The sequence below is a fragment of the Saimiri boliviensis genome, chromosome 20 (genome assembly GCF_048565385.1).
Source record: "Saimiri boliviensis isolate mSaiBol1 chromosome 20, mSaiBol1.pri, whole genome shotgun sequence".
NCBI classification, from domain to species: domain Eukaryota; kingdom Metazoa; phylum Chordata; class Mammalia; order Primates; family Cebidae; genus Saimiri; species Saimiri boliviensis.
This window is the reverse complement of record NC_133468.1, coordinates 41,299,511-41,326,509: the sequence shown is the minus strand read 5'-3', so window position 1 is coordinate 41,326,509 and position 26,999 is coordinate 41,299,511. Positions and strand designations below refer to the sequence as shown.

At 46.8% G+C, this 26,999-nt stretch overlaps 1 protein-coding gene across 6 annotated transcripts in view; it reads right to left on the bottom strand.

The window, feature by feature from the left end:
- The window catches only part of LOC101050218 (small ribosomal subunit protein uS17m), a 52,106-nt gene extending 26,799 nt beyond the window's left edge, over window positions 1–25,307 (bottom strand). Inside the window, exons 1-5 of one of the 6 annotated variants that reach the window (XM_039460343.2) lie at window positions 24,997–25,307; window positions 20,817–21,255; window positions 20,190–20,278; window positions 5,603–5,729; window positions 5,190–5,282 (exon numbers count right to left, since the gene is read on the bottom strand). In XM_039460343.2, coding sequence (XP_039316277.1) covers window positions 5,190–5,282; window positions 5,603–5,729; window positions 20,190–20,237 — 268 coding nt within the window. In that variant the 5' untranslated portion in view covers window positions 20,238–20,278; window positions 20,817–21,255; window positions 24,997–25,307. Of the gene's footprint in view, window positions 1–5,189; window positions 5,283–5,602; window positions 5,730–15,014; window positions 18,076–20,189; window positions 20,279–20,816; window positions 21,256–24,996 lie in introns of those variants that run through there. The other 5 variants (XM_074390331.1, XM_074390329.1, XM_074390328.1 and 2 more) reach the window with 5 other exon arrangements.
- Between the last annotated feature and the right edge of the window lie 1,692 nt (window positions 25,308–26,999).

Here is a 26,999-nt window from a genome sequence, read left to right as displayed (position 1 = left end):
TCTGTGGCTTCACCTTTGCTCCACTTCAGCAGTCTGCTTACGTGGCAATACATTCACATTCTGGACCGACCTTGCCTGCTCCACATATGGAATCTCCGACTCAGTGTACCACTCTCCTGCCTACTCACATTCCACCTCTTTCTGAGCTCTTCTAGATCTCCATCTCTTTGACTCTCCCTTGGCCTTCTAGTTTTTTGTTTTGTTTTGTTTTGAGACGGAGTTTCACTCTCGTTACCCAGGCTGGAGTGCAATGGCGCGATCTCGGCTCACCGCAACCTCCGCCTCCTGGGTTCAGGCAATTCTCCTGCCTCAGCCTCCTGAGTAGCTGGGATTACAGGCACGCACCACCATGCCCACCTAATTTTTTTTTGTATTTTTAGTAGAGACGGGGTTTCACCATGTTGACCAGGATGGTCTCGATCTATTGACCTCGTGATCCACCCGCCTCGGCCTCCCAAAGTGCTGGGATTACAGGCTTGAGCCACCGAGCCCGGCCGGCCTTCTAGTTTTAAGGCCTCTCAGGCCTCATTCCACTTCCAGTCACTTCCTAGACTGTGTCAAATCACTTGAATAAACTCTCACAGTTTCACAGTTCCTCCCAATTAGTACCAACAATCTAACACCCTCAACCCCTGTCTTATAAACGCTTTCCAGTGCTAAGTACAACAGGAGAAAGAGCATACTCATGCAAATCAGAAACCATGGCTCTAAGGGGCAGTCTCACTAGAGCCTTCGTCGCTGCTCAGTGCCACCTCTGCTCATCTTTGGTTAGCTTCCGCTGACTCTTGGAAGCTTCAACAAATGCACCATGAGTCCCCTGCCTGCCTTCCCAATTCCCATACACTCAACAGAGGACACTGCCTCCTATTGGCCAAGAAAACAGAAGTCATCAGGTGCGAAGTCCCTCAACTCTGCCACTGATTGATTCACTGACATACACAATCACCCTAATGTCCTTCCCTCTAATCCCACTCTCATCTCTTCTAGAACCTGCTCCATCTGTTGTAGCTATTTTTTCTTTTTTGAGACAGAGTCTTGCTCTGTCACCCAGGCTAGAGTGCAGTGGTGTGATCTCGGCTCACTGCAACCTCTGCCTCCCAGGTTCAAGTGATTCTCGTGCCTCAGCCTCTCGAGTAGCTGGAATTACAGGCATGTGCCACCGCACCCGGCTAATTTTTGTATTTTTAGTAGAGATGGGGTTTCACCATGTTGGCCAGGCTGGTCTCAAACTCCCGACCTCAAATGATCTATCCATCTCGACCTCCTGAAGTGCTGGGATTACAGGTGTGAGCCATCTTGCCCGACCAAATCTATTTTTTACTTGTCCTCTCTACTGGTTTCTTCCCTTCAGCATTATAAACAAGTAAAATCGTTCCTGCTTAGAACAACTATTCTTTTCTTCAGACAATGTCTCATTCTGTTGCCCAGGCTAGAGTGCAGTGGTACCATCGTAACTCACTGCAGCCTTGATCTCCTGGGCTCAAGTGGTCCTCGCATCTCAGTCTCCTAAGTAGCTGAGACTACAGGCTCACACCTCAATACCCAGCTAACTTTTAAATTTTCTGTGGAGATGGTGTCTCACTATTTTGCCAAGACGCGTCTTGAACTTCTGGGCTCAAGGGATCCTTCCAAGTCTCCCAAAGTGCAGGCATGAGCCACTGAACCTGGCCTAGAACAATCCTGTTTTGACACTACCCTTTATTCTGGCTACTAATATCCTCTTTATTATTTCCCCTTCCCACTTCTCACTCTAGCTAGCTGCTGCTTCTTTTTCTTTTTTTTCTTTTGAGACAAAGTCTTACTCTGTCACCCAGGCAAAAGTGCAGTGGCACAATCTTGGCTCACTACAACCTCCGCCTCCCAGGTTCAAGTGATTCTCCAGCCTCAGCCTCCCAAGTAGCTGTGATTACAGGCACCCACCTCCACGCCCGGCTAAGTTTTTTATTTCAGGTAGAGATGGGGTTTCACCATGTTGGTCAACCTCAGGAGGCTGATGTCAAACTCCTGACCTCAAGTGATTTACCTGCTTTCATCTCCCAAACTGCTGGGATTACAGGCGTGAGGTGTCAGCCATGAGCCACTGTGCCCAGCCCTCACTCTATTGCTTATAAAAATATTACATCACGCCTGTAATCCCAGCACTTTGGGAGGCTGAGCCAGGCAGATCACAAGGTCAGGTGTATGAGACCAGCCTGACCAACATGATGAAACCCCGTGTCTACTAAAAATACAAAAATTTGTTGGGCTTGGTGGTGTGCAACTGTAATCCCAGCTACTCAGGAGGCTGAGGCAGGAGAATCACTTGAACCCTGGAGTTGGAGGTTGCAGTGAGCCGAGATTGTGCCACTGCACTCCAGCATGGGTGACAGAGTAAGACTCAGTCTCAGGAAAAAAAAAAAAAAAAAAAAAAAAGAGTATTATAAACTTGCTAGCTCTACTTTTTTCTTTTTAGCCTCTCTCTGTTGTTCATGCAACAATGGACACAAACTGATGGTTCTTCTAATCATCTCGTCACTTCCTTTATTAATATAATTACCAATCTTCTTGCTGCTAAATCTACTGGGTATTTTCCAGATCTCGGCTTAGCTTAGAAGATTTTAGGTAAATAAGGAACAGCAAATGTCAAAACAATGAGACACTGAGTACCCTAGCGGGTGTGCAGAATTAGGTTGCATAAGTTCATTCTCTTAGCCTCATTTGCTGACAAACAGAAATGTCTTATTACACCGACGCAGGGGAACCACTGATTATGTCTCACAGGATAATGAAGAAATGCAAGCAGTCTCCTTAGAGAAGACAGTTCGGCTGCCTGTCCTTGAGAATAGATGTGAAAAAAATCACTTGCTCAAGCTAATCTGTCAATCTGTGAACCAAGAGCCTTGGAAATCCACATATAGATGCACAATGAAATTTGGAAGTTTTCTTTTCTTTTTTTTTTGGAGACAGAGTCTTGCTCTGTTGCCCAGGCTGGAGTGCAATGGTGCAATCTTGGCTCACTGCAACCTCTGCCTCCCAGATTCAAGCGATTCTCCTGTTTCCACCTCCTGAGCAGTTGGAATTCCAGGCATGTGCCACCATGCCCGTTTTTGTATTTTTAGTAGAGACAGGGTTTCACCGTGTTGGCCAGGCTGGTCTCAAACTCCTGACCTCAAGTGATCTGCCCAACTCAGCCTCCCAAAGTGCTGGGATTACAGGCATGAGCCACTGTGTCTGGCCAAAATATGGAAGTTTTCCTAAGTTAGCAATTATTTTTTTGAGTTGGTAACCTGTGGAGAGGGCACAACAGGAGACAGCGTGGGTCCCACAGATGGCAGCATATGTGCCTGGGAAAGGGAATAGCTCTGCTCTCTGCTGTAGTTCCCTGCCCTGGAAATTTAGCTGAAAAGGGAGTTTTCCAGTTTCCTTCAGTTTCCTATTCCCCAGGTTTGGAATGTTGTAGAAATAAGCCAGTGTTGTCAGAGCTTCTTGACAAAATGTCTTAATTACTAGCCTCTATTCATGAAATGTGAACACTGGTTAGGTCAAAATTCTGGTTCAGAGAGGCTGAGAGATCTGAGGCTGAAACAAGAACAAGGTTTTCTACCTAGGATCACCTAGAGCATTAAAAGCAAGAAGGATAGCCAAGTCAAAGTCAACTTGAGAAGGCTGAGGAGTTTGAATGACAGAAAACAAGTCCAGATGATGAAGCCAGGTGCCAGAGCAAAGAGTCAGAGTGGGATTCACAGAGATGGGGCAGGTTCACCTGGTGTCACGAACCAGAGTAGAAACTGTCTCACTCAGCATCCAGCATGGAGTCAGCAGTCCACTCCGTGTTCAAACAGCCAGGCAGAACATAGTAGGTGGTATGCCAGCAACAGGAAGCTAAGGTGGTTGGGATTTTTTTTTTCCCAAAGAAATCCCATATTTAACGGAATGCTTTAAACAAAAGAGTATAAAGCCAACAGATCCGGGTTTTGAAATATTTAAGTAAAATGACAGCGTAACACTAATAAACAAAAATGCAATTTTAATCTAGATTCTTTTTTTATTTTTGAGATGAAGTCAAGCTCTGTGACACAGCCTGGAGTGCAGTGGCATGATTTTGCTTCACTGCGACCTCTGCTCCCAGGTGTAAGCAATTCTGCCTCAGGCTCCTGAGTAGCTGGGCCTACAGGTGAACACCACCATGGCTGGCTAATTTTTTGTATGTTTAGTAGAGACATGGTTGCACCATGTTGGCCAGGCTTGTCTCGAACTCCTGACCTTAAGTGATCGTCCGCCTCAGCCTCTCAAAATGCTGGGATTACAGGCGTGAACTGCCATCACCTAAATGCTGACAGAATGTGGGTGAAATACTGGAACGAGAAATGGAGAAATGGGAAAATGATATAGAAGGGCTAGTTAAAAGTACTTTACTGCAGAGTGAAACAGCCAGTCCATTGGGGTACATATCTTCAGGAAAATGAGGAGGAAGAAAATGCATCAAAGGGGCAGGTGGAGATAGAGAGAGAGGCTGGAAGAGACGAGAATCGTGTGCATCCCAAGCCAGGGTGGAAGAACGTTTTCAGAAGGGAAAGTCCACACAATCCTAACTGGCTTTGTCGCCACTGGATTCGACTGGAAGGAGGGCAGTGGTAATGTCCAAGAAAACAGTGTAAGTGGCACAGGTAGGAACTGGGGTTACATCACACAGGAGAGCAACAGAATTAGAAATTAGGCTGTCAGTTGCAGACAAGTGTAAAGAGCTTGATGATAAAAGGAAAAAGAAAAGACGAAAAATAGATTAAAATGGCAGAAGATTTTTGATACGGAAAAGAAAGATTTTTTAAAAAATTTCTTCTAGGATCATCTCTCATGGAAAAGAAAGGTTTAAAGAATCCTGAGACGGGATGTGTAAATAAAAAATACAAAGAAAATGCTATGTGGATATCTGCAATATTAAGGTATTTATGGGTGTTTAAATGGATACCTTCAAAATAACCTCGTTTTGTGTGCATTTTTTAAAACAATAAGTATATGTCATCTGTTCAATGAGAAAAAATTAAGACAGCCATTTCAACTTTGGAAAAATATCAAATACATACTGATTTGTTTCAAAAGCCTGAGTATTCCTTAAATCCCACAGGGAGATTTCTGGAGCACTGCGCTGAGTGGTTCAGAAGTGGCTGCCTTCCCTCGCTAAGCAGCAGTGCCCAAGAGCATGCACTTACCTGGACAGGTGTCTAGCGGGCTGTCTTTTTCTATCACCCACTCTTCCTCTAGCTCCAACTGCGCGATTACCTCTGGCTTATAAAGCTGATGCCCTATTCGTGGGAGAAACATACATCTTAGGAGTTTATACTGGGAACAAAATTCTCGTTCAGACACATTCCCAACACTTTTAGTCCTTAGAGCCTCTGGAGGGGAGACTTCAGAGGCAGCAAAATAAAGCTATCCATCTCAACTCAATGAAGACACTCCACTGGAGGAGGAAGAGCAGAAAACAAAGGTCTCTGACTTCAACACTGATTAGCATTCTTCTGTCCTGGCCCAAACTCTATTCACAAAAGCTGTGGAGGCTTCCTCAACTTAAGGATATAAACCCATGTGAATGGTGCCCAGCTTCACAGGGTGCCATCCTCACCCAGTGCGACCAGATTTCTGTAGTTCTCCAGCATCACGTCCCGGTAGAGGTCCTTCTGGGCAGGGTACAGCTGGTCCCATTCCTCTCTGCTGAAGTCCACAGCCACATCCTGAAACGTCAGTGATTCCTGAAACATCAAGCACATCCCTGCTCAGGCAAAAACTGTTCTTACAGGGACCCTCAGGGGAGGGGGTAAAAGTGCAGCACCAGGATATCTATGCCATCGTGCTGACAGTCTTTAGGACTCTTGAGTCACTCAGGTCAACTTTTCTTTTAAAAACATTAGTTCCGGCCGGGCGCGGTGGCTCAAGCCTGTAATCCCAGCACTTTGGGAGGCCGAGGCGGGTGGATCACAAGGTCAAAAGATCGAGACCATCCTGGTCAACATGGTGAAACCCTGTCTCTACTAAAAATACAAAAAACTAGCTGGGCATGGTGGCGCGTGCCTGTGATCCCAGCTACTCAGGAGGCTGAGGCAGGAGAATTGCCTGAACCCAGGAGGCGGAGGTTGCGGTGAGCCGAGATCGCGCCATTGCACTCCAGCCTGGGTAACAAGAGCAAAACTCCGTCTCAAAAAAAAAAAAAAAAACAAACATTAGTTCTGCCGGGCGTGGTGGCTCACGCCTGTAATCCAAACACTTTGGAGGCCAAGGCAGGCGGATCACCTGAGGTCAGGAGTTCAAGACCAGCCTGACCAACATGGTAAAACCCTGTCTTTAAAACACACACACACACACAAAAACACATTAGTTCCTTTCTACCATCTCTCAAGGCAAAAACATAAATGAAATAATTTCTGTGTTTAAATTTTTACAGTTTGCTACAGGGGGAAAATGACTCTCATTTCATCCAAATTATTAAAAAACAAGCATGCCTCAGAGATACTGTGGGTTGAATTTCACACACAACAGTAATATTGCAATAAAGTGAGTCACATGAATTTGTTGGTTTCCTCGTGCCTATAAAAGTTAAATTTACAATGTATTGTAGTCTATTAAGTATGTCATGGTGATGTCTAAAGAAATGACGTGTATACTTTAATTTAAAATACTCTATGGCTAAAAAACGGTAATGATCATCTGAGTCTTCAGCGACTTGTCATCTTTTCACCAGTGGAGGGTCTCGCCTTGATGCTGATGGCTGCTGACTGATCAGGGTGGTGGCTGCTGAAGGATGGGGTAGCTGTGGCAACTTCTTAATATAAGACAGCAATAAGGCCAGGTGCGGCGGCTCACGTCTGTAATCCTAGCACTTTGGGAGGCCGAGGTGGGTGGATCACTTGAGGTCAGGAGTTCGAGACCATCCTGGTCAACATGGTGAAACCCCATCTCTATGAAAAATACAAAAAAATAGCCGGGCATGGTGGCCTGTGCCTGTCATCTCAGCTACTCAGGAGGCTGACGCAAGAGAATTGCTTGAACCTGGAAGATGGAGGTTACATTGAGCTGAGATCATGCTGGTGCACTTCAGCCTGGGCAACAGAGCAAGATTCTGTCTCAAAAAACAAAAAAGCAGCAATAAAGTTTGCTGTACTGACTCTTCCTTTTATAGCAGAGTTCTCTGTAGAATGTGATGCTGTTTTATAGCATTGTACCTGCAGTATAACTGCTTTCAAAATTGGAGTCGGTCTTTGGTCTTTTCAAATCTGGCTGCTGCTTTATCTAATAAGTTTATGGAATATGCTAAATCCGCTGATGCCATTTCAAGTGTTCAAAGCATCTTCACCAGGAACTGATTCCATATCTAAAAACCGCATTTTTGGCTCATCCATACGCAGCAATTCTGCACATCTGCAGGCTCCACCTCTAGTTCAAGTTGTTCTGCTATTCCCACTATACCTGCAGTTTGTTTCTCCACAGAAGCCTTTTTTTTTTTTTTAGATGGAGTCTAGCTCTGTCACACAAGCCGGAATGCAGTGGCGCAATCTCAGCTCATTGCAACCTCCGCCTCCTGGGTCCAAGCGATTCTCCTGCCTCAGCCTCCCGAGTAGCTGGGACTACAGGCAAGCGCCACCATGCCTGGCTAATTTTTGTATTTTTAGTAGAGAAGGCGTTTCATCATGTTGGTCAGGCTGGTCTCGAACTCCCAAACTCAGGCAATCTGCCCGCCTCGACTTCCCAAAGTGCTGGGATTACAGGTGAAAGCCATTGCGCCTCGCCCCTCCAAAGAAGTCTTGAAAGCCTCAGTCTCATGATGGTTGGAATCAACTTCTTCCAAACTCTTGTTAATGTCGATATTTAACCTTCTCTCCTGAACCACAAGTTTTTTTTTTTTTGAGACAGTTTTTGTCACATTGGCTGGAGTGCAATGCCATGATCTTGGCTCACTGCAACCTCTGCCTCCCAAGTTCAAGCGATTCTCCCGCCTCAGCCGTAAGTGGCAAAGGATTCCTGCTTCCTTTCAGTGAAGAATGCAACTCCTCCTTTCACTTGAACACTTAGATGCCATTGCAGGGTTCTTACTTGCCCTACTTTCAATATTATTGTGTCTCAGGATATAGGAAATACCAGGAGGAGGGAGATGGAGGAACAAGAACAGCCAGCTGGTGGAGCAGTCAGAGCATACAACATTTATCAGTTAAGGCTGCTGTTTTACATGGGTGCAGTTCATGGCACCCCAAAACACAACATCAAAGATCGCAAATTACAGGCCACCATAACAGATATAATAATAATTAAAATGTTGGAAATATTACAAGAATTACTAAAGTGTGACACAGAGACATGAAGTGAGCCACACGCTGTTAGAAAAATGCCAACGGGCTGTTCTTGAGGTAGGGTTGCCAAAACCCTCCAATTTGTAAAAAAAAAAAAAAAAAAAAAAATGTAGTATTTGCAAAGCACAATAAAGTGAAGTGCAGTAGGCTGGGCGAGGTAGCTCATGCTTGTAATCCTAGCACTTTGGGAGGCTGAGGCAGGCGGATCACCTGAGGTCAGTAGTTCAAGACCAGCCTGGCCAACATGGTGAAACACAAACTCTACTAAAAGTACAAAAAGCCGGCCGGGCGCGGTGGCTCACGCCTGTAATCCCAGCACTTTGGGAGGCCGAGGCGGGTGGATCACGAGGTCAAGAGATCGAGACCAGCCTGGTCAACATGGTGAAACCCCGTCTCTACTAAAAATACTAAAAATTAGCTGGGCATGGTGGCACGTGCCTGTAATCCCAGCTACTCAGGAGGCTGAGGCAGGAGAATTGCCTGAACCCAGGAGGCGGAGGTTGCGGTGAGCCGAGATCGCGCCATTGCACTCCAGCCTGGGTAATAAGAGTGAAACTCTGCCTCAAGAAAAAAAAAAAAAGAAAAGAAAAAAAAAAAAAGTACAAAAAGCCAAGTGTGGTGGCTCATGCCTGTAATCCCAGCTACTTGGGAGGCTGTGGCAGGAAAATCGCTTGAACCCAGTAGGCAGAGGTTGCACCACTGCACTCCAGCCTGGGCAACAGAGCAAGACTCCGTCTCAAAAAAAAAAAAGGTGGCTGGGCGCGGTGGCTCACACCTGTAATCCCAGCACTTTGGGAGGCCGAGGCGGGTGGATCACGAGGTCGAGAGATCGAGACCATCCTGGTCAACAAGATGAAACCCCGTCTCTACTAAAAATACAAAAAAAGTTAGCTGGGCATGGTGGTGCGTGCCTGTAATCCCAGCTACTCAGGAGGCTGAGGCAGGAGAATTGCCCGAACCCAGGAGGCGGAGGTTGCGGTGAGCCGAGATCGCGCCATTGCACTCCAGCCTGGGTAACAAGAGCGAAACTCCATCTCAAAAAAAAAAAAAAAACCACACAAAAAATTAGCTGGGCATGGTGGCACATGCCTGTAATCCCAGCTACTCAGGAGGCTGAGGCAGGAGAATTGCCTGAGCCCAGGAGGCGGAGGTTGCACTGAGCCGAGATTGTGCCACTGCACTCCAGCCTGGCGCCTGGTGACAGAGTGAGACTCTGTCTCAAGGAGGAAAACAAACAAACAAACAAAAAAACAAAGCAAATAGGCTGGCAGTAGAAGGCACATATGTATGCTAGGATCAGAGAATCAGCTGCTTTGCCTCACACAGGGATTCCAAATAAAAAAGGACCTCTAAATCTCCTCTATTGTCAATGCTTCTTCAACAGCCTGCGTCACAGGAGACACAGACGTATATACCGCTCCCTCTTCCCTTACTCCCGAACATGCTCCCCAAATACCAGCACTTCATGGGTACAGTAACTCCTTAATTTTGCGGAACAAGTATGGTGTTCCAATAAGTGCTTTTCCCGTAAGTTAGGATTCAAGGCCGGGCGTGGTAGCTCACACCCGTAATCCCAGCACTTTGGGAGGCTGAGGCGGGTGGGTCACCTGAGGACAGGAGTTTGAGGCCAGCCTGGCCAATATGGTGAAACCCCATCTCTACAAAAAATGCAAAAAAACTTAGCCAAGATTGTGACACTGCCCGCCAGCCTGGGTGAGAGTGAGACTCTGGCCTCCCCCACCCAAAATTCAATATGTAAGTAGAGTACTGGGCTTGTATTTAATTTGCATGCTTTGATAATTTAACTTTCCAAAATGTACTTTGATTTAGTGACTTAGGCAATTTACAAAGCACTGAGACTTTAAGAAATGAGTTTATCCAAGGTCAAGCAACTGGATTGTTATTAATAAATAGCAATAGGATTTCATCTTAGCTTTTTTCTCTTGTTTTTGAGACAAGTTTCACTCTTGTTGCCTGAGTTGGAGTGCAATGGTGCAATCTTGGCTCACTGCAACCTCCGCTTCCTGGGTTCAAGTGATTCTCCTGCCTCAGCCTCTTGAGTAGCTGGATTACAAGCGCCTGCCACCACATCTGGATAATTTTCGTATTTTTAGTAGAGATGGGGTTTCATCATGTTGGCCAGGCTGGTTTCGAACTCCCGACCTCAGGTGATCTGCCTGACTTGGCCTCCCAAAGTGCTGCGATTACAGGTGTGAGCCACCGCACCCAGCCTAACTGACTTCTGTTTTGGGGTAAGTAATACATTAATATGGTATAATTGCAAAAATATATGGAAAAACATATAATAAAAAAGTCTCTCAGGCTTTTTCCCTCTCTGTACAGCTCCTAGTCTCTACTAATCACTATTTTTAGCCACCAGCATATTTTTTTCCAGAATTCGTTGTTATGCACATATGAAGATTCATTCTTATTTGCTCTCATTGATTTTTTCTCAAGAGTAACATATTTTAAACAATGTAGTACTGACCCTGGCTATATACTATGTTTTTCTTACTTAACAATTAATTCCGGCCGGGCGCGGTGGCTCAAGCCTGTAATCCCAGCACTTTGGGAGGCCGAGGCGGGTAGATCACGAGGTCAAGAGATCGAGACCATCCTGGTCAACATGGTGAAACCCCATCTCTACTAAAAATACAAAAAATCAGCTGGGCATGGTGGCGCGTGCCTGCAATCCCAGCTACTCAGGAGGCTGAGGCAGGAGAATTGCTTGAACCCAGGAGGCGGAGGTTGCGGTGAGCCGAGATCGCACCATTGCACTCCAGCCTGGGTAACAAGAGCGAAACTCCGTCTCAAAAAAAAAAAAAAAATTAATTCCAAAGCTCTTTCCTCTTTCCATGTCAGACCTATCAGGACACAGCTTCCTCACTATTGTTTTTTTTTTGAACAGTGTTTTACTCTGATGCCCAGGCATGGATTGCAGCAGTGGGGCCATTATAGCTCACTGCAGTCTCAACCTCCCAGGCTCAAGCAGTCTGCCACCTCAGTCTCCCAAGTAACCAGGACTACAGGCACACACTACCAGCCAAGCTGATTTTTAAAAAAAAATATTATTTGTAGAGATGACATTTTGCTATGTTGGCCAGGCTGGTCTTGAACTCCTGGGCTCCAGTGATCCTCCTGTCTTGGCCTCCCGAAAGTGTTTGGATTATAGGCATGAACCACTATGTCCAGCCCACTATTGTTTTCAAATGTTAAAATTTTTTTTTTTTTTTTTTTTTTGAGACAGAGTTTCGCTCTTGTTACCCAGGCTGGAGTGCAATGGCGCGATCTTGGCTCACCGCAACCTCCGCCTCCTGGGTTCAGGCAATTCTCCTGCCTCAGCCTCCTGAGTAGCTGGGATTACAGGCACGGGCCACCATGCCCAGCTGATTTTTTGTATTTTTAGTAGAGACGGGGTTTCACCATGTTGACCAGGATGGTCTCGATCTCTTGACCTCGTGATCCACTCGCCTGGGCCTCCCAAAGTGCTGGGATTACAGGCTTGAGCCACCGCGCCCGGCAAATGTTAAAAATTTTTGACATAATTTCAGACTTAAAATTTCCAAGAAAAATAAGTCTCCTCTCCCCTTTTCTCTGCGTAATTTTTTTAGACAGCTTAAGAGTAAGTTGCAGAAGTGATGCACCTTTAACTATGTCTGGCATTTAGTTCTTTTTTTTTTTTTTTTTTTTTTTAAGAGACAGGATCTCACTCTGTCATCCAGGCTGGAGTGCAGTGGCGTAACTGAAGTCTCAACCTTACAGGCTTTAAGGATTCCCCCACCTCAGCCTTCTGAGTGGCTGGGACTATAGGCATGTGCCACCACGCTTGATTTCCTAAAAAAATAATTCTCTTATCAAAAGTAAGAAATTCACATTGACATAGTACTGTTGTCTAAACTATCTGCTTACCAAGATTTTACCAATTGCCCCAAAAATGTCCTTTATAAGAAAAATACCCTCCAAGATCATATGCTGCATTTGGGTGTCTTGTACCTTTAGTCCTCTTTAATATCCAACAGTTCCTGATCCTTTCTTTGTATTTCAAAACACAGTTTGAAAAGTACAGGCTAGTTATTTTGCAGAATAATCCTCAACTTGGGTTTGTCTGATGTTTCATCAACAGATTCACTTTTGGCAGAAACAGCACAGAATTAACGGATTTTTCTTGGTGAACTGTTACCAGGAGGCACACACTGCTGGTTAGTCCCGTTACTGGTAATGCTAGCTTTGATAATCTAGTTACGGTACCTAGCAGTAATTTCCACTAGAAAATTACCATTTTATCCTTGTGGGGAAGTATTTTGAGGTCCTGTACATATTTCATTTCTCTGCAAACTTTCATCTGCTGTTTTAGCATCCAATGATCATTCTTGCCTGCATTAATTATAAACGGTGCTTTTCTAATTCCACCATTCTTTACACGTTATTAGTCGGCTTTCGACTGTGTGACGAGGTTTCCCTTCCTAATGATTTATTTCTATTAGTGTGAATGTATGGATCCTGATTTTATGCCGTAAAGTTTTAATGTTCAGATTGTCCTAGATTTAGCCAGTAGGCATCCCTTCAAAGTGATTTGTGTCCTTTTGACATGTCTCTCTCTTCTTTAAGCATTTCCTTACTTTTTGGGACAAAGATACTCTTTCAACGTTCATTTTGTGGTTTCCCTGCTCCAAGTCTGGAGTCAACAATTTCTTTAAGGATCCTTGGTTCCTTTCAATGAAGAATGCCATTTCGAACCAAGATCTGGGCACTTGATGCATGTTACTGGAGTGCCATCGCTTTTAGGTCCTCTTAGTTGTATATGCACGTGTGTGCATATACCTGAACATGCACACATATATATGTACACACACACACCCACGTACACCCGTAGTTCTATATCCATTTCTGTATGTAGTTACATGTATTAAAACCTATGAACTGGCTGGGAATGGTGGCTCATGCCTGTAATTCCAGCACTTTGGGAGGCTGACGTGGACAGATTGTTTGAGCCCAGGTGTTTGAGAGCAGCCTGGGCAACACGGCAAAACCCCATCTCTACAAAAAAAAAAAAATTTAGCCGGGCCTGGTGGCACATGCCTGCAATCCCAGCTGCTTGCGAGGCTGAGGTAGGAGGGTCGCTTGAATCCAGGAGGTGAAAGTTGTGGTGAGCTGAGATCATGCCATTGCACTCCAGCCTGGGCAACAAGAGGGAAACTCCTTCTCAAAACAACAAAAAACACAAACAAACCCAAAAAGCCCACGAGTTCACACGGATACCTCTAATTCTAATCCAGCTCAGCAGGGTTCATTCTATCCTGTCTCCCCGTATTTGTAATTCCCTTCTCTGACCATGAGAAAGCTGCCTACCATTATCCACATGTATTCGCATATTTGTTTAGTCACAGCATGTAAAGTAAGTGGTTGCTAATCCATGCCTCTACACAAAAGAAGCCTATACATTAGAGTTCAGCATGTAAAGTTGTTTTGCTTTTAGCCTGAGGGCTAAAGTTCAAATACTTAGGTTCAAAGGGTACTTGGGTTAACTCCTTTTAGCTTTGGTCTCCTTCTGGGTGGTTTTATCAGTCACTTAAAATACAGGTTAAGTTCATCTGTTTGTTTCTACTGAATTTCAGGCCCTTTCTCAATCTTTTAAATTTCTTACTGTATGGGAAACATGAACATGGTTTCAAAAGTCAGGACTATACAAAAAGGCATATTTAGTGAGGTCTCGTACTTCCCCACCTCCCCTTCCATTCCCTCTATTTTCTTCATCCCATTCCCATCCAAGCCCTACAGGTAACTGATCTCACTAGACTCAGGTTTATCCTTCTGGTGTCTTTTTGCTCAAATGAGCAGGTATGTGCATATATAGACTTTTATTCCCCCTTTTCCTTACACAAAAATTAGCATAACACCTTTTGCGCTTTGCTTTTTTCACTTACAATTTATTGTTTTTTGTTTTTAGGCACCTTGCTGTCACCCAGGCTGCAGTGCAGTGCTGTGATCTTGGCTCTCGGACCTGCCTCAGCCTCCCAAGTAGCCAAGACTACAGGTGCACATTGCCCTTTTTTTTTGTTTTTTCCCAGAGATGGGGTCTCACTATGTTGCCCAGGCTGGTCTTGAAATCCTGGGCTCAGGTCATCCTCCCCACTTGGCCTCCCAAAGTGCTAGAAATACAGGCATGAAACACCAAGCCTGGCTAACAGTTTATTCTGGGAATCCCTCCACTTCAGTGCACAGGGAGCTTCCTCATTCTTTTTATTTTTTAAGCTGTCTGGTAATAGTTTGTGTAAAGGTGCCACCATTTATTTAACTAGTCTATTCACAGATATTTTGGCTGCTTCCCGCTCTTTTGCTATTACAAATAATGCTTCAGTGGATCTTTTATCTGTATTAATTTGCAACTGTCGTTAAGACTCTCTGTAGAATCAATTCCTCAAAATGCTGTCTGACAAAAGGCTGTATGAATCTCGAAGTTTGATATATATTATCAAAGCGACTTCCACAGGGGTGGTACCAATGTACATTCTGTAATATTGATCTATCTCTGCATAACAAACTACCCCAAAATTTAGTGGCTCACAACAACAATCATTTATTTTCTTCACAAAAACGCTACATGAGCAGGACTCAGTGGGAACACCTCATTTTTGTTCCACGTGGTTTCTGGTGGGGTGGCTAAACTTTGGTCTGTAGCATAGATGGCTCACTCACATGACTTGCAAATTGGTACTGGTTGCCAGCTCCGAGCTCAGCAAGGTCCTCAGTTTCTCCATATGAACTTCTTCACAGGCTATACGGGCTTCTTGTGGCACAGAGGATCCCAAGAGCAAAACTCCCCAGAGAACCACCTCTGATGACTGAGTCTTGGAAGTCACACAACTTCACTTCCATCACATAAGCCTGCCCAGATCCAAGGGGAAGAAATAGACACCCTCGTCTCTCGATGGGAAGTGTATTTAATCCCATTGTGAGAAGCCTGTTGGAAGGGAGAAATTGTGCCATTTGGGAGAAATACAATCTGCCATAGTCTACCCTCTGGCTGTGAAAATTCACATCCTTCTCACATGCAAAATACACTCATGTTCCCCCAGAACGTCAAGTTTCATTCCATTATGGCAGTGGCTCAAAGTCCAGGATTGTTTCGTCTAAACAGGTCTACATGTAGGTGAAGATCCTGGAGTGCATTTTCTTTTTTGAGATGGAGTCTCATTCTGCTGCCCAGGCTAGAGTGCAGTAGCGTGGTCTCAGCAACCTCTGCCTCCCAAGTTCAAGTAATTCTCCTGCCTCAGCCTCCCAAGTAGTAGGGATTACAGGCACCTGCCACCATGCCTGGCTAATTTTTGTATTTGGGGTAGAGATGGGGTTTCACCATGTTGGCCAGACTGGCATCGAATTCCCGACCTCAGGTGATCCACCTGCCTCGGCCTCCCAAAGTGCTGAGATTACAGGCATGGCGTGCAGTTTCTTGAATGGTTTCTCTCTTTCTGATGACCTGTGAACTGAAAAGTTATCTGGCTTCCCACCCCACACCTCACAAACATACACTGTGGAGAAGTCAAAGGAACAGCCACTAGGGACACTCTCCTGCAAGTCAACAGCAGTCCACAGCAACTCTAAGATGCAGCGGAGTGGGCACAGGTGGCCAGTGTCTGAAGTGGAGCTCAGGACTACTTCCTGGGAGCTGTTCCTCGAGATTCTTGACCCTACACACTGGGCTTCGGCTCAACAGGGTCATCTTCTCTTTTCCATGAGAAGGAGCCTGTGTCTGTAGCTGGGTAAGGTTTTCTCAGGCTGCCCATTGAAGTTGTAGGGCCCAAAGACCTCGTTCCCTTTTACACTGTGTTTCTTCTCATTTAAGCTGATAAAACTGGATTTTCGGCCGTGTGCAGTGGCTCATACCTGTAACCCCAGCACTTTGGGAGCCTGAAGCGGGCGGATCACAAGGTCAGGAATTCGAGACAAGCTTGGCCAATATGGTGAAACCCCACTTCTACTAAAAATGCAAAAATTAGCCAGGAGTGGTGGCACCTATAATTCCAGCTACTCGGGAGACTGAAGCAGGAGAATTGCTTGAACCTGGGAGGCAGAGGTTGCAGCGAGCTGAGATTGTGCCACTGTACTCCAGACTGGGCAACAGAGAGAGACTCTTTCTAAAAAAAAAAAAGATGGACTTTCTGGCCAGGTCTGGTAGCTCACACATTTAATGCAGAGTGACTTGAGGTCAGAAGTTCGAGACCAGCCTGACCAACATGGAGACACCCCATCTCTACTAAAAATACAAAATTAGCTGGGCATTGGTGGCACATGCCTGTAATACCAGCTACTAGAGAGGCTGAGGCAGGAGAATCGCTGGAACCCAGGAAGCAGAGTTTCCGGTGAGCCGAGATTGTGCCATTGCACTCCAGCCTCGGTGACAGAGCAAAACTCCATCTTAAAAAAAAAAAAAAGAGGCCGGGCGCGGTGGCTCAAGCCTGTAATCCCAGCACTTTGGGAGGCCGAGGCGGGTGGATCACGAGGTCGAGAGATCGAGACCAACCTGGTCAACATGGTGAAACCCCGTCTCTACTAAAAATACAAAAAATTAGCTGGGCATGGTGGCGCGTGCCTATAATCCCAGCTACTCAGGAGGCTGAGGCAGGAGAATTGCCTGAACCCAGGAGGCGGAGGTTGCGGTGAGCCGAGATCGCGCCATTGCACTCCAGCCTGGGTAACAAGAGCGAGACTCCGTCTCAAAAAAAAAAAAAAAAGAAAGAAAGAAAAGAAAAAAGAATTTCTGTCACATACTAGCTGCTCAAAAAATATTTACTGAATTAATGAATCATCTTCCTTCTGAACATAAAAAATGGTTCCAGAAAATTAAAACTAACTCTTTGCGCTACAATGTGGAAAAGGAGACATGCCACCTTAGTTCTAGGTGTCTTTCGATTCCTGTCTTTGGGGAGTCTTACAGTTAATTAAGAATAAACTAGGCCGGGCGCGGTGGCTCAAGCCTGTAATCCCAGCACTTTGGGAGGCCGAGGCGGGTGGATCACGAGGTCAAGAGATCGAGACCATCCTGGTCAACATGGTGAAACCCCGTCTCTATTAAAAACACACAAAAAAAATTAGCTGGGCGTGGTGGCTCGTGCCTGTAATCCCAGCTACTCAGGAGGCTGAGGCAGGAGAATTGCCTGAACCCAGGAGGCGGAGGTTGTGGTGAGCCGAGATCGCGCCATTGCACTCCAGCCTGGGTAACAAGAGCGAAACTCCGTCTCAAAAAAAAAAAAAAAAAAAAAAAAAAAAAAAGAAAGAATAAACTAAATGGGCCAGGTGTGGTGGCTTACGCCTGTAATCCCAGCACTTTGGGAGGCGGAGACAGGCAGATCCCCCGAGGTCAGGAGTTTAAGATCAGCCTGGCCAACATGGTGAAACCCTGTCTCTACTAAAAATACCAAAAAAAAAAATTAGCCAGGTGGTGGTGTGCGCTTGTAGTCACAGCCACTCAGGAGGCTAAGACAGGAGAATCGCTTGAACCCACGAGGTGGAGGTTGCAGTGAGCTAAGATTGTGCCACTGCACTCCAGCCTGGGTGATAGAGTAAGACTCCACCTCAAAAAAAAAAAAAAAATAAATAAATCAAATGAATTTATCCCTTGAAACCCAAAGACCCCAAAGCACTAAAATACCAAATACAAGCTCAGCTCCAGCTGACAGTCCCCGCGTCGTCCCTCCTCTTGCTCAAGTTTTATTTTCTGTCTGCAGTGGTCCCGTTTTCTCTAATCTCCAAACCCTACCTGTTGGTGTGAACACAAAGTCAAACCCTGCCTTTTTCACGAAGGCTTCCCCCACCCCCAGTCTCAGTCAGACTTCTCCTTTCTCCCAACACCGATTGTATTTGCTCTCTTTTGTATTCACAGCAGCATCCAACATTACACATTTTTTTTTGAGACAGTCTTGCTCTGTCACCTAGGCTGGAGTGCCGTGGCACAATCTCCGTCTCCCAGGTTCAAGCAATTCTCCTGCCTCAGCCTCCCGAGTAGCTGGTAATTACAGGGGTGTGCTATTGCACCCAGCTAATTTTTTTTTTTTTTTTTTTTTTTGAGACAGAGTTTCGCTCTTGTTACCCAGGCTGGAGTGCAATGGCGTGATCTCGGCTCACCACAACCTCTGCCTCCTGGGTTCAGTAGCTGAGATTACAGACACGCGCCGCCATGCCCAGCTAATTTTTTGTATTTTTAGTAGAGACGGGGTTTCACCATGTTGACCAGGATGGTCTCGATCTCTTGACCTCGTGATCCACCCACCTCGGCCTCCCAAAGTGCTGCGATTACAGGCTTGAGCCACCGCGCCCGGCCTAATTTTTGTATTTTTAGTAGAGACAGGGTTTCACTGTGTTAGCCAGGATGGTCTCAATCTCCTGACCTTGTGATCCGCCCGCCTTGGCCTCCCAAAGTGCTGGATTACACGCCCAGAGGTTTTTGTTTTTGAGACAGGAGTTTCACTCTTGTTGCCCTGGCGCCATCTTGGCTCACTGCAACCTCTGGTTCCTGGGTACAAGTGATTCTCCTGCCTCAGCCTCCCAAGTAGCTGGGATTACAGGCATGTGCCCCCATGCTTGGCTAATTTAGTGTTTTTAGTAGAGATACAGTTTCTCCATGTTGGTCAGGCTGGTCTCAAACTCCCAAAGTGCTGGGATTGTAGGCATGAGCCGCCGTCCCCGGCCTATGCATTTTTAAATATTAGTTGTGTGATATGGGTTTTAAGAAGCCCCCCAGCCTGCCTGTGGTGGCTCACACCTGCATTTCCAGCACTTTGGCAAGCAGAGGTGGCTCGAGACCAGGAGTTTGAGAACAGCTTGGGCAGCATAGTGAAACCTTGCCCCTACAAAAAAACAAACAAAAATCCCCTTCAATGAGTTTATTGGCTAGAAAAGGATAATGATCATCACATGTAACTGGAATGAGAGAAATCCTCCTGTCGGAAGCAACTGAGACTGGTGTCTGATGCGTCAAGCAAAAACACGGCTAAAGTAGAGATCCACCAGAGACCTGAAGTATTTTAACTTAAAACATATAAATGTGCCTCCATCTTCTCATCTTTGGAAATGAAGCTAAGCCTTTTCTATGAGTGACTTTAAAGACTGAGTACTCACACCTATAATGCAACAGTTTCTGTTTCATGAAGTTGGAACAAGCAACTAACATTTGGGAAATAATACTCGTGGAGGAATCCTGAGAGTCTAGTAAGTTTTCTTCAGTGATTTAGTATTGTTCAGACCTAACTTGATAGCAATTTTTTTTTTCTTTTTCTTTTTCCCCACAGGTCTTCCAGCCAGAGATAGCAATTTTTAAAAAGTGACAGCATTTATCAACTCTTTCTAAAGCATTTGACTAAACAACTCTCGTTGCACTCAAACTCATCAATGTATATAACACTGAATCAGATTACAGAATCACAACAGGCTTAAACAGGTTTTGGAGGAGGTACAACAGATGCTTGAGAAACATTAATTTCTGATAGATGTTATCCTCAGGCATACGTAATAATCCCATCAGCTCCAAGCGGTGCTAGGGGCCTGGGCATCAGTCACTGCACAGAGAGAATGTAAGCATCGTTTAAATTCTAGTGAGCTCTTTTAGGGTGATTAAAAGACAATCCATTGTTCCACTGTTTTCTTCACAACATCCAGCACGGACAAGAATCCATGAAATTGAGTCTGGTGAGAATGCTGGAAGGACAGAAGAGCTAGAGAGAGTTACCTGGGTGAATGGAAAACATGCTGCAGAGAGCATGTCATCCGTCACATGAATCTCCTGGGCTCTGGATTTTTGGGACTCAGAACTTTTGAGAAGTGAAAAAATAAAAAGCACTGTAATGGCGTTTCAGAGGAGAGAAAAACGGAACTAACCTGGGACCTCAGCATCTGTGGGCCATCATTCCTTTCTTTCTCCTCCATGTTCTCTTCCTGAGGAAAAACAGCACTCTGAGAAGGCGTACCTAGGAAAAGGAGAAGCACCTTGTTAATACGTGACATGAAGGCTAAATGCAAATCCTGGAGCTTCTGCTTTGTGTAGGTATTGCAGACACTACAGAGAAGCCCTCTAAGACATAAGCTTAAAGGCTGTGCCATTTCTATTCTTCTATGACATTAGGGAATTCAATGCAGAACTGTCTGTCTTCTGAGGTACAACTTCCCTTGTTGTGGCCTCGGAGAGCTCAGGGGTTTTCAGCCCTCGCTACATACTGGTGGAAATTTAAAAAGAAGCCAGTGCTCAGCCCTGACACTCAGAGATTTGGATTTAATTGATCAGGGGTGGGTCTGGGCAACAGCACTTACAATTTTAAAGTGCACATGAGAGCTACTGGGATACATGGATGGAGAGGACATTGGTGAGGGCCCATTCTTACTCTTTATCCCCACAACGAATGAATTCACTCCAACACGTACACTCGAGATCTGGCTCTCCTCTCCTCTAAGGTGATCCCTCCAATATACAAAGGAGACATCGCTATTCTGATTTTTCTGAGTGTTTACCTTCCTTTTTGAGTTTCTGGATTCAGTCTTCCACTGGGATTACACCTCTTTGCAGTTCTGAGGTTGTAATGTCACCAAAGCTCTGTTATCTTCTACATGACAGCCAGCAGATACACCAGCATCAGCAGCTTCAGGATCTGGGGCAGTTCCTGAAAGTTGATTTTCAGTGCCTACTGGGGAACAGCCACTCTCTGGTTCTAATGGTGCCCCATCTCTGATGTCAGCCTCGGAGCCAGCGGACAGCCACAAGAATGATTTCTGCGCACTCTCAGAATCCTGCCTTGTCCATGCCGAGCTGAGATGCAGGGGGTCTCGAAGGCTGTTATTACCTTTTTTCTCCCTCTCTAAAAGCATCAATTCCTCATGTACACATTTCATTACGGTATTCAAATCTGCATCCTGGCAGGGATCTTGTAAGACAGAATTTCCGGTTGAAGACCTGTAAGGAGATGCCCCAGGGTCAGCAGAAGAAATCCAGCAGTTCCAGCCACCTAGGGGCTTACATACAAACCATTCGCACAGACAGAGCACAGGAAGGAGTGGCGTTCTTTAATCAAAAAGCACTTTTAGAATTTCTCAGATTCACACATTACAAAAGGCAGAGATGTGTACATGTGTCAATGACAACAAATTCAGCCTCAGTCCTTTGCTAAACTTTTACAGAACAGAGAACACATGCTCTTTGCCTAGAGCAACAGTGATGGTTTCCTTTAGAAAGATGAAAAAACACGTGTTTCATCAACAACAGAGTAAGACTGTGTTGATTTGCTAATTATCATGAAGGAATATATTTTTTTTTTTCTGTTCAAAAAGGTTGACCTGTGAAATCTTTTTTAAAATGCGAGTGATGGGGCCGGGCGCGGTGGCTCAAGCCTGTAATTCCAGCACTTTGGGAGGCCGAGGCGGGTGGATCACGAGGTCAAGAGATCGAGACCATCCTGGTCAACATGGTGAAACCCCATCTCTACTAAAAATACAAAAAGTTAGCTGGGCATGGTGGTGCGTGCCTGTAATCCCAGCTACTCAGGAGGCTGAGGCAGGAGAATTGCCTGAACCCAGGAGGCGGAGGTTGCGGTGAGCCGAGATCGCGCCATTGCACTCCAGCCTGGGTAACAAGAGCGAAACTCCGTCTCAAAAAAAAAAAAAAAAAAAAAAAAAAGCGAGTGATGGAAATAAAGAAAGAAGCGGCCGGGCTCGGTGGCTCAAGCCTGTAATCCCAGCACTTTGGGAGGCCGAGGCGGGTGGATCACGAGGTCGAGAGATCGAGACCATCCTGGTCAACATGGTGAAACCCCGTCTCTACTAAAAATACAAAAAACTAGCTGGGCGTGGTGGCGCGTGCCTGTAATCCCAGCTACTCAGGAGGCTGAGGCAGGAGAATTGCCTGAACCCAGGAGGCGGAGGTTGCGGTGAGCCGAGATCGCGCCATTGCACTCCAGCCTGGGTAACAAGAGCGAAACTCCGTCTCAAAAAAAAAAAAAAAAAAAAAAAAAAGAAAGAAGCCATTTCTGAGGAGCAATTTTTTGAAAGAGAAAACTGCAGTTCCGGTGAAATGGCCCTGTGAGATGAGGCAGCCTTTCACCGCCCAAGGCATGGCAACAATCTGACATTTCAAAACCCTTCACTAAGACCTTTCAGGAGTGAGTTGAAAGCACTTTAAGAATTAGGTTCTGGCCGGGCGTGGTGGCTCACGCCTGTAATTCCAGCACTTTGGGAGGCCGAGGCGGGTGGATCACGAGGTCAGGAGATCGAGACCATCCTGGTCAACATGGTGAAACCCTGTCTCTATTAAAAATACAAAAAATTAGCTGGGCATGGTGGCGCGTGCCTGTAATCCCAGCTACTCAGGAGGCTGAGGCAGGAGAATTGCCTGAGCCCAGGAGGCGGAGGTTGCGGTGAGCCGAGATCGCGCCATTGCACTCCAGCCTGGGTAACAAGAGCGAAACTCCGTCTCAAAAAAAAAAAAAAGTCTCGCCTCTGTATTGACTCACCAGCGCCCCAAGAGAAGGAAACACAATACCAGGCTATGCAAAATGTCCACAGTGCTCCTTGCTACAAAAGTTTTCAAAAAGGACAATGACATTTTACATTTTTCTCAGCAAAAATGCCAACATAGGAAGCAAACAGGGATGGAACACATTTAAAAAGGGATTTCAGCTGGCTAACAAAATCCCCAGAAACAGGATCTAAAAGACAAAAACTGAGGAGGCCTTCCCTGCTGCAGAAAACGTTATAACCTAAATACTGGCTTTTAATTAAGCTGATTTCTGACCACAGAGCTCTAAAATAAAAAGTCTTTCCAAATCTCTTACCAGATTTCAGCCAGGGCAAACCTCAAGTAGGTCTCCCCCTTCGGGTTTTCTGATTCTAAAACCAGCTTTCCCCACTAATTGTGCACGCAAATGAACTACTTTACATTTCAAAGGATCCCAATTTGGCTACTGCCTCTTGTGACCACCCCAGGTTAGGTGGGTCCAGTTTCCTAGTTACAAGCCTCCCAAGTAGCTGGGAACTACAGGCACACGCCACCAAGCACAGCTAATTTTTCTAGTGTTTTTGCAGCGACAGGGTCTTGCCATGTTGCCCAGGCTGGTCTCCAACTTGTGAGCTTAAGTCATCCTCCTGCCTCTGCCTCCCAAAGTGCTGCAATTGCAGGTGTGAGTCACCACCAACCGGCCTAAACATTTTAAATGAAATAAATACACATATAATTAGTGCAGAAACTGTCAGGGCAGTAAAAGGAAAGAATCTAGAAACATCCTGGCAAACGCCTTGGCTCAGGCCTTCAATTCTAGCACTTTGAGAGGCCCAGGCGGGAGGATTACTTGCGCTCAGGAGTTCAAGACCAGCCTGGGCAACATGATGAGACCCAATCTCTTTCTCTTTTTTTTTTTTTGAGAGGGAGTTTCGCTCTTGTTACCCAGGCTGGAGAGCAATGGTACGATCTCAGCTCACCGAAACCTCCGCCTCCTGGGTTCAGGCAATTCTCCTGCCTCAGCCTCCTGAGTAGCTGGGATTACAGGCACGCACCACCATGCCCAGCTAATTTTTTGTATTTTTAGTAGAGACGGGGTTTCACCATGTTGACCAGGATGGTCTGGATCTCCTGACCTCGTGATCCGCCCACCTCGGCCTCCCAAAGTGCTGGGATTACAGGCTTGAGCCACCGCGCCCGGCCTGAGACCCAATCTCTTAACAACAACAAAAAGCCGGACGTGGTGGTGCGCACCCCTGGTCCCAGCTACTAGGGAGGCTGAGGCAGGAAGAGCTCTTGAGGCGTTCGAGGCTGCAGTGAGCCATGATTGCACCAATGCACTGTAGCCAGTGACAAAGTGAGATCCTGTCTCAAAACGAAAACATAAAAAAGCAGAAACACATCTGATTATATACACGCCTGCGAAATGTCATTAAAGTGTCACTGCAATTCCGTGGAAAAGTGACTCAACGGAGTCAAGGCAATGAGAAGAAAACGGCAACTCTCTACCTCACCCCTTACCACAAACAGCACACCCAGTGAAATACAGACAAAAAGGGGAAAAAGAAAATATTCTTAAAATTATTTAAGCGTCTTAGAAGAAGATAAAGGCAACGTTTGCACAATGCTGAGATGAGGAAAAAACTTTCCCCCTAAAATGATTCCTATGGACGCCTGCCCAAAAATAAATCGCAGGGTTTTTTCAGCCTTAGAGTCATTCGCAGATAGTAGTGGACAATGTGTTTACAGTACTGGGACGGGGAAGACCTTCCTACAAAAGACCAAAATTGCCGGGCGCGGTGGCTCACGCCTGTAATCCCAGCACTTTGGGAGGCCGAGGCGGGTGGATCACGAGGTCGAGAGATCGAGACCATCCTGGTCAACATGGTGAAACCCCGTCTCTACTAAAAATACAAAAAAAAACTAGCTGGGCATGGTGGCGCGTGCCTGTGATCCCAGCTACTCAGGAGGCTGAGGCAGGAGAATTGCCTGAACCCAGGAGGCGGAGGTTGCGGTGAGCCGAGATCGCGCCATTGCACTCCAGCCTGGGTGACAAGAGCGAAACTCCGTCTCAAAAAAAAAAAAAAAAAAAAAAGACCAAAATTCCGAAAGGGACCCGGGGCGGGTGACAGGACAGGGGACGCCGCCCGCGGCTCCCCGCCGCCCGCCTCCTCCCGCCTCCGCCGGCGCCCGGAGCGCACTTACCTTCGCAGACAAAGGGCGCTCCGGCAGGCTCCGCCGCCGCCGCCGCCGCCAGCGTGGACCCGGGCGGGAACAGGGTGCCGAGGGCCCCGCCGCCTAAGCCGCTGAACGCCGGGTGACTGGCTGCTGCGGCCCGTCCGGCCTCGCGCGCGCCAGACCCGCTCCGACCACCGCTCCCCGCAATGGCGGCGCGGCGGCGCCGGCCCGGACCCCCAGTGCGCATGCGCCGGCCGCGCCGCGCCCGCCCGCCTCGCGCCGGCGCCCCCCGACTCCCGCCAGCTCCCCGCGCCTGCCCTTCCACCTGCCCGCGCGGCCCCAGCCCTCCCAGAACCCCCCGGGCGGAGACGGCCGACGGGGGCGGGCCGAGGAGCCGCCCCGCGGAGCCCGCCAATCAGAAGCGTCGGACTGCCCGTCTCCGCGATGACGACACAGGCGCGCGCTCGGCCCTGGCACCGCCCCTCCTTCCCATCGATTTCCTGCGGATGAGACTCACAATGCCGAGATCCTGCTGTCGGCCGGGCGCGCTGGCTCACGCCTGTGATGCCAGCCTGTGATGCCAGCACTTCCGGAGGCCGAGGCCGGTGGATCCCCCGAGGTCAGGCGTTCCAGACCGGTCCGGCCAGCGCGGTGAAATCCCGTCTCTAATAAACAAACACAAAGTAGCTGGGTGTGGTGGCGGCCGCCTGTGCTCCCAGCTGCTCGGGAGGCTGAGGCCGGAGAAGCGCTCGAACTCGGAAGGCGGACATCGCAGTGAGCTGAGATCACACCCCTGCACTCCAGCCTGGGTGGCAGAGTGAGACTCCATCTCAAAAAAAAATGATGTCATTATATAATAATGCGACTGATGCTACTGATGAGAGGAATGGAATTGGTTTGTTTAGGCATATTTTGCTTAATGGGAGTTCAGAGTTAGTGAGTTTTTTGTTTTATTTTGTTCTGTTTTTCAGACAGGGATTTGTTCAGTTGCCCAAGCTGGGGTGCGGTGGTGTCATTACAGCTCATTGCAGCCTTGCTTTCCTGGGCTCAAGCAATTTTCACCTCACCCTCCTCAGTCCCACCTGGGACTACAGGTGCAGTCCACCATGCCTGCCTGATTTTTGTATTTTTTGTAGAGACAGGGTGTCACCACATTGCCCAGGCTAGTCTTGAACCCCTGAGCTCAAGTGATCCTCACACCTCGGCCTCCCAAAGTGCTGGGATTACAGGCATGAGCCATTACACCAGCTCTCAACTTTTGGGTTGCATACAGGAGGTACATATGCAATTTGTTACAAGGGTACTTTGCATCCAGGTAGTGAGCATAGCACCTTATAGGTAGTTTTTTAACCGACATCCCTTTCCCCACTTCCCCATCTAGTAATCAACAGTGTCTATTGTTCACCCCGCCCCGTTTTTTTTGAGATGAAGTCTCACTCTGTTGCCAGGCTAGAATGCAGTGGTATGATTTCGGCTCACTGCAACCTCTGAGTCTCTGGTTCAAGCAATTCTCCTGCCACAGCCTCCCAAGTAGCTGGGATTACAGGTACATGCCACTATGCCCTGCTAATTTTTTTTTTTATTTATTTTTATTTTTAGTAGAGACGGGGTTTCATCATGTTGGCCAGGATGGTCTTGATCTCTGACCTAATGATTCACCTGCCTTGGCCTCCCAAAGTGCTGGGATTACAGGTGTGAGCCACCGCGCCAGGCCTATTGTTACCTATTTATAAAATTTAAAAGTTAGGCTGGGCGTGGTGGCTCATGTCTGTAATTCCAGAACTTTGGGAGGCTGAGGCAGGCAGATCACTTGAAGTCAAGAGTTTGAGACCAGGCTGACCAACCTGGTGAAACCCCATCTCTAATGAAAATACAAATTTTCAATAGCCAGGCGTGGTGGTGGGCGCCTGTAATGTCAACTAATAGGAAGGCCAAGGTAGGAGAATCGCTTGAACCCGGGAGATGGAGGCTGCAGTCAGCCGAGATCACACCATTGCACTCCAGTCTGGGTGACAGAGAGAATAAAAATA